This window comes from Betta splendens, chromosome 13 (assembly GCF_900634795.4).
Source record: "Betta splendens chromosome 13, fBetSpl5.4, whole genome shotgun sequence".
NCBI lineage: Eukaryota > Metazoa > Chordata > Actinopteri > Anabantiformes > Osphronemidae > Betta > Betta splendens.
This window is the reverse complement of record NC_040893.2, coordinates 19,567,368-19,573,698: the sequence shown is the minus strand read 5'-3', so window position 1 is coordinate 19,573,698 and position 6,331 is coordinate 19,567,368. Positions and strand designations below refer to the sequence as shown.

The 6,331-nt window shown below is 49.3% G+C and overlaps 1 protein-coding gene across 3 annotated transcripts; it reads left to right on the top strand.

Annotated features, from left to right (window-relative positions):
* zgc:154093 (uncharacterized protein LOC777623 homolog) lies at positions 1–5,913 on the top strand. Of its 3 annotated transcripts, none has more exons than XM_029172201.3 (2): positions 1–161; positions 3,613–5,913. In XM_029172201.3, exon 2 carries the CDS (start codon positions 3,884–3,886, stop codon positions 4,847–4,849), a length of 966 nt encoding a protein of 321 aa, XP_029028034.1. In that variant the 5' UTR covers positions 1–161; positions 3,613–3,883; the 3' UTR covers positions 4,850–5,913. The 3 variants fall into 3 exon arrangements, with proteins under 3 accessions (XP_029028034.1, XP_029028036.1, XP_029028035.1); XM_029172203.3 differs by having other exon boundaries at positions 21–157; XM_029172202.3 differs by lacking the exon at positions 1–161 and adding an exon at positions 216–853.
* The last annotated feature ends 418 nt before the right edge of the window (positions 5,914–6,331 follow it).

The window sequence follows — 6,331 nt, the reverse complement described above, 5'->3', positions numbered from 1 at the left end:
CTCGCTTCTGCCGCCTTCACGCTCGTCCATCTAGAAGCTGACCCCTCTCTCTCCGACTCGCTCCGTCCAGAGCGCAGTTACGACCCTCCAGTCGCGAAACCGAGGTCGTTGGAGGCGTCGGTGACTTGTATGTTGAAGACGACAAAGCGACGCGTTTGTAGGTAATTATCACAGAGATGAATCCGTTTGTTCTGGGAAGGTTGTGTGCCGCTTTTTAATGGGTTTGAATGTGACCAGTGGTCGGACGGTGGACGCCGTCGACCTGTTGAATAGAACTATTGTTTTCTATTATGTTAATAACAACAACGGAACAAAAGTGACTAGCGACCGTTTACATGTTGTCAAAAAACGGGGGGCACACGTGTTCGGGTTCGAGCGAGCGGAATGTAACAAGGTCCAGTATTCAGAAAGAAAACAGAAGAATCTAAAAGATACGCAACAAATGACCGTTAAATGTCCGTTCACCTGTTTGACTAATTAGGAACCATCACTTCCGTTCACTCATGAGTGATGATGTAAATGTTTTTTAATTAAGGCTTTTAACCTTTAGTACACACACCTGTTATTGAGAATATTCAGAACAGACCAATCAACAAATATATTATAACACGTGAAAAACAAGAGCCCTCGGCCTAAATATGATGATCTAATAAGCAGATTAAGTCTTACAGAATCAGCCAGATATGCTGCGCTCTGGTTGATCCTGTGCGAAATTTCCCAAAAAGGGAGGGCAAAGCAGTGATGAGGAAATACTGCAAAACATTAAAACGTATCCGGTGACTCAGATGGGTCCGTTACTGCTACCTGGAGCCCCAGCGCACGGCGGGAGCGGTCCCGCAGTTCTGGGCACCTCGTAAGTATCTTACAGCTGATCTAATGGACAGTTCATAAAGACCATGGACGCGGTTTGAACGTCGGAGTTTGGGTTTGTCCCGGTGAGAGACACGGGTCCGAACGTTTGCGTCAATCTGAGCAGCTTCCACTTACGTTAGCGCGTCTGGAAATAGCCGTGCCTCTGTCTGCGGATTAGACTGCGGAGAAATAGATCTGTTTTACTGGTAGCAGTCGGTGAACCGGTGAGAAAGACCCGAGCAGAGCGGGATGACGTCACAGGCTCCGCTTACATAACACTGGGTTCCGCTGCTGATCCCTGTGCTTCGCGTTGATGAGTTTGTTTCTGATTAGTGACGTAAAGATGGAAAAAGCAGAAGGAGATGTTTCCTGTTATTAACTTAGTAAAGAGCATTTCTATTGCTTGGTGGGAGACGAGTCGGTTTTTGATGGAGCTGGAATTAAAAGGGCTTTTCAGACTAAGTCATTTCTACAGTGGTTGAACCAAACTGGATGAAATCAACCAGAAAACAGCTGTTTAGCTTCGCGTTTATCGTGAAAACAAACGGTGACGCAACCGACGGCGTGAAAGGAACCACGTTCCCGCGTGCTCGTTTGTTTGCGTGGGTCCTAGGAGACGACGGGGATCGCGATTGGCTCAGCACGAGCCCGAGAGCAGAACCAGATGTGATCGTCGGCCCGTGGCCCGTTGCGTCACCGGCCGTGCCCCCCCCCCCCCCCCCCCCGCGTCCACGAACGGGACCAGAGGAGCGAGGAGCGGCGGAGTCGTGTCCTCCCCTGTCCGCCTTTAAACGTGGGTAACACGAGGAGCCTGATACCGAACCTCGTGGAAATGGAGAACATCCTATTGTTCCTGACGCTGTTTTAGGATTTAGGCTTTACTCGTCGTTTGGCTTTGTTTCCATAAAACCCCAGTAAAAGCAGTCACAGACCTGTTTCCAACGTTTCAGTCCAGTGAGTGTTCTTTATTTCAGATGACGTCATTGGGAGGAGTTGTGGAGGCGCAGGGTCCACATGTGTAAAACGACCTGAGCTGAAAACCCCACCTGGAGTTTTACAGTCAAACACAGACTCATAGTTTAATTGTACTCAGGACTTTTATTTTGATATCTCAGCCCAGCGCTCTTCACATCCATTAGTGCCGCACACGGTCCAGTTCCAGCAGAAACCACAGAACCGACCGGTTCCGCCTGCTTCTGCTCTCTGTCGCTTTGTGTGTGTCTTGTTGTGTTGTTGGTCCCGTCTCACACTCGGGTCCCTTCACGAGGGCGTCTTCACAGCGTAGACTCATCTGTTCCACTGTTTGTGCATTAATGCGTTATTGTCCCGTTTGTTCTGACTCTCTATGGTTTCACCAGGTCTTAAACTTGAATAAATGTGTTGTTCGCTTCACTTCGTACAGACAGATCGTTTTCTAAGCTTGTTTCTCTCATTTGTGGTCGATGGATGTGTTTGGGTTGTGGAGCAGGAGGAACAATGAGTGTGTAATGGTCTTATTTTCAGCCTTTTGTCCAGTGATGAAAATGTTGAGTTTTAGCACTAAACCACAACATTCAGCGTTTTATTGCTGCCCAGACTTGAAGCATTCTGGAGTTTTCAGGTAGAATCTCTGAGCATCGACCTTTCAATGTAAGAATACAGTCAACACCAGCATCATCATCATCATCATCATCATCATCATCATCATCGAAACAAACAGCATCAGCTTTGTCTTCTATCCGGACTTTTCACAGGGGTTTAAATGTTCAGATCTTTAAATATTGCACAGTTGAATGTGTTTTAGTTCAAATTCTAAAAAACAGATTGAGCTCAGTTTAAAGAGGAATTTGGGTCAACATGTTGTTGAATTGTTAAGTTTGCACTTTACTGGACTTTTTTGTGTGGGAGGCTTTTATTACCAGAACTTCTTTTGAGTGAAAATGAAACTTTCTTTTTGTGCTCAATGTGACGTTGGTTTTTCTGAAAGCTTCACAGCTGTAAACGCTGTAGTTATTTCATGTGTCGTTGTCTTTATTCTGCTTCAAGCTTTTGTTATTATAAACACTGATATCAGCGACACTAATATTCCTGCTGCTACGATTCCTCCTCAAGTAACTAACGAATGTGTGAAGCATTTAATTCTATAAAAGCGTCTTTTGCTGTTGGACTTAAACTGACTAACCAGGTTCTGTGACAGTCGACAGGCTGCAGCATGAAAACTATTTCCTAAGAGCTCAGATCCGTGAGGCGAGAGCTGCAAAATATATCAGCTCCAGCTGATGAGAGCAAAAACAGGAGCCAGAGACTGAAAACTGGGCTCAAATCCAGCCGTCACTGAAAATATGAAGTTATAAAGAAGCAGGATTAATGATGAGCTCCTCCTCTAATGATGATCACAAGAAGCGGTTCAGATTCCACGATGATGATAATGATGAAGGTCAAAACTCACTGTCGCTGTGGAAGAAGCTTAAAATAATAATTATTTTATGCCTTAGATCAACAGTTGGTTCCTCTCTGCTTAAAAGCATCTTCTTCTCCATGTGACATGAAACTTCTTGTCTTTGTTTAAAGTGGGTGTCGGGTCAGAAGGTCGCGGAGCCTCGGGCGTGACTTTCGTGTCAGCCCATAATTCACAGTGTTTGTCTCAGGAAGGGCGCTTTCAACTAATACTAGGCTGATGCCGGAGCAGAGTCCAGGCTCAAACCAGTTTCCTGAGAGAATGAGCGCTTTTATTTTGAAAGGCTGTGAGCTGACACCGCTTTTCTCTTGTTTCTCCCCCAGATCTCGTGTCACATTCCTCAGGTGTGTGAAGGACTGAGCGTGTGCCCAGAGGCCACTTCCTCCTCTGCTCGTCTGAGTTCTGAAGAGACGAGGCCCCGGCGTTTGCTTGGACATGGCTCCTCTGTGCTTGAGAGGGAGCTGATCTGAGTCCTTCCTCTCTCAGAGTCACTGAACCTAAAAACCAGTCACTCACTGGATCCGAGCTGTTTGCTGCTGGTTCTGTTCTCCCGCTTGTTGAACCCACTGAGCGGAGCCTCTTCTTCACGGCACGATGCCGGCAAAGACGCCCATTTACCTAAAAACTGCAACTCCCAAGAAGGGGAAGCGCCTGCGGCTCCGTGACGTCCTCTCGGGCGACATGATCAGCCCCCCGCTGGGCGACGTGCGCCACAGCGCCCACGTGGGCCCCGAGGGCGAGGGCGACATGTTTGGAGACGTGGGCTTCCTGCAGGGGAAGATGGACATGCTGCCGTCGCTGAGCCGCGCGCACAACGGCCACGCGCGCTCCCACAGCGTGGAGCGGCGCCCGGAGGACGAGCACCGCTCGCACAGCTACGCCTACAACGGCTTCCACTGCCAGCACTCCTCCAGCGGCCTGCTCAGGACCACCATCTCCATGCCGGTGTTCGTGGCCCACGAGCAGGCGCCTCCCAAGCCGCCGCGCCTCCACCTGGACGAGCCCTCGCCTCCTTCGCTGGGCTCCCAGCACCACCGCTTCCTCCAGCAGCAGGAGGCCGGGCCCCGGGCCAACGGCGGCCCCCCGCTGGGCGGCGGCCCCCCGCTGGGCGGCGGCCCCCCGCTGGGCGGCGGCCCCCCGCTGGGCGGCCCGCAGCACCCCACGCTGTCCCTGTGTGAGAACGGGGTGGTGGGCCGCCTGGCCTCGGAGCCCTGCCGCGACGTCTCCCTGTCCCCCGCCATCCGCAGGCTCGTCCCCTCCTCCGGCTCCTTCTCGGAGGCCTCCTCTGAGGACTCCGTGTCGGACACCTGTGGGCCCCTGGACGTTCGCCGGGGCCTCAGCCTGGACTCTGACGCCGGCCTGAGCAACGAGGACCTGAGGAGCGAACGCAGCGAGTCTCCCAGCGCCCCGCCCCCCCCCACCGGCCTCACGGCCCCCGCAGACGTGCCCCGATCAGAGTCGATGGCAGGACTGGACCTGGACCTGGGCCCGTCCATCATGGAGGACGTGCTGAGCATCATGGATCGCTACAAGACTGTGGACGACCGCTGTGAGCTGTGAACCAAGGAGGGATTAACTACGTGAACATGTTTTCCTCCTGCCCTTAAAAACTTCAGGAAGAGACAGAGGGACAAAAGGGGGGTGGAGAAGAGTCGCATAGGTTTAAAGGTAAAGAAAGACTGAAGGAGCCCAGACGTCTGTGGACATGGATGTGTGGGACATGAGTTCAGCAGCCGAGGCGTCAGGCTGGTCCTTAGGAGCCTTTTAAAGACTGTCAGACAATGAGCCCACACCTCCACCTTAACCTCTGTCTAGGTGTCGTGCTCTCTGTTGATCGGACTCGGTTCTGTTTCTGTCCACTTTTTGCTCATTAATGTTTAACAGGTTCCCAACAGAATCAGGAGGAAACGACTGAACTGACCTGGAAGGCTCACCGTGCGTGAAGGATATTCAGGAGCAGCAGTCACTTATTAATGGCGACAAAACTCAGCCGCTAATAATTAATTTTCTTCAGCAGCTTCAGGTCTGTGACGTTCAGATCGCGGTTGACAGATATTAAATCTCCTTTCTCTGTAAACTAACAGAGCCAGATTAAATGCAAACTGTTTACTTCACTGTCCTTGTGTAACAAATGAAGCCCAGACGGCAACAACCTGCCCTCTGGTGTCACGTCAAAGAGGAGCAGCACCAGCCGTTTGCTGGTAGGTCTTTATTTGGCCCGATGGAAATGGAGGAAGCTGATTGTTCAAGATTCAAGATTCAAAAATCTTTATTAATCCCAGAGGGAAATGATTGTCACAGATGGAGGTAAACACAAGAAGGACGAGAGATTAAAAATAAAATGCTAACACATCTACACACTCACATCTAATTACTGACTTAAGTTTCATTTTACATGTTATTTCCCTGATGAAGATCAACCCTCTCAGACAGAGGAGCAGTTGGACAGGCTGATGCGGTGTAAGAAAAGTGCTGCTCTGTAGATCATTTACTTTTTTAAAACACTCCTGCTGTCAACCTCCCTGATATTCACTGTTTGCATTATCACAGTAGCCTATTATTCACATGTCATTTATGCTGTATAAATCATGTAAATGTATAAATAAAATGCTCAGTTACTCTTGGTTGGATGCAGTTATTTACACACATAGACATTCAAAGAGCTGAAGCAGATTAAGGGGATTTGGTTCCTGGGCCCCACAAACATCATGTTCCCTGAATCCGTATCCATAGTCATAAATGTGTTTTTCATCATCCTGTTATTTGTCACATCCATTAATACACTACGATGGATTATACAGGATTATGATGTCAGCCCACGTAGCATCCAGAGCCTGAGACAAACACTTCATTTCATCTTCTGTGTTGTTGATTCTGTGCTTATTGTCCTTACGGTCGTATTTGTCTGTTGCTGCTCATCATGTGTCTACAGTCACTACAGCTATAATTGTAGCTGACAGCTGATCCCAGACGTGTTTAGTTCTATTAGTCAGTTCATGGTTTGCATAATGTCTACCAACAAAGCACAGTTCTTTAATACAG

Coding starts and splice junctions, on each gene's coding strand:
- zgc:154093 (XM_029172201.3), top strand. CDS start 3,884: ATGCCGGCAAAGACGCCCATTTACCTAAAAACTGCAACTCCCAAGAAG.